Raw genomic sequence first — 795 nt, forward strand, 5'->3', positions numbered from 1 at the left:
AAGATACAGGACTGTTTTGTCGTGCAGGAAAACAAAATGTCAGTTGTTTGTCTTCAGCAAACTTGCAGAGAAATAAATGAAGGCTAAATCTGTGACTGGTGTGTGCCAGAGTCTGTAATAGTCTCTGTATTGCTTGCTTGGGCCTTGTGCACACTCAAAAAGGAGATGCTTCGTGTGTACATCTTCCTCCTGTTCTCAAAGTCATTTCAACAGCAGATGATACTTCAAAAACTATTTTAAAAATCTTTCTCTGGATTCCTTGGCAAGGAGGAAATCATACAGCCAAAGACTGGGGGAATGCGTTGTACCCGATAGTACTAGCGTAATAATTCTGATGTAGTCCTGAAACCCTACCTGAAATGGGTCATTCTGTTGCAGTATGTGCTTTGTTTCTATCCTGCTGGCTGTGCAGCTCTTTCATCTCTCACTTTTTATCTAGTTAATGTTCATGTGTACACAAGCAAGCAGAAGAAGCAACATTGTGGATTGAATTCCGATTTGTTCCACTTTATTGTTTCTAAACTGAAAAAGCTCTAAACTAGTTAACATTTGTTTCAGTCCCTCTGTCTATGGAATGCATTTTAGGTTGGTCATCTGCCGTTGCATATTGCTACTATTACAAAAGTTTCAGTGTAATACTTAACTTGGAGTGAAACTGCCCAACTAGATGAGATAGAAAATTCTCATTTAGTGCCAGAGTTAAGACTTAAGTGCATTAGCCATGTTGGCAATATTGTAGAATCAGATTGTTCTTAAAACTTTATTTTTCTTCCTCACTGTAGGGGTCAAACTCCT

The 795-nt window shown here is 38.6% G+C and overlaps 1 protein-coding gene across 1 annotated transcript in view; it reads left to right on the forward strand.

The window, feature by feature from the left end:
- FARP2 (FERM, RhoGEF and pleckstrin domain protein 2) overlaps positions 1–795 on the forward strand; it is an 80,486-nt gene that overhangs the window by 37,653 nt on the left and 42,038 nt on the right. Inside the window, 1 exon segment of the mRNA XM_009323186.1 lies at positions 783–795. Within this exon segment, the coding sequence (XP_009321461.1) occupies positions 783–795 (13 nt within the window).

Source organism: Pygoscelis adeliae, unplaced genomic scaffold (assembly GCF_000699105.1).
Source record: "Pygoscelis adeliae isolate BGI_AS28 unplaced genomic scaffold, ASM69910v1 Scaffold544, whole genome shotgun sequence".
Taxonomy (NCBI): domain Eukaryota; kingdom Metazoa; phylum Chordata; class Aves; order Sphenisciformes; family Spheniscidae; genus Pygoscelis; species Pygoscelis adeliae.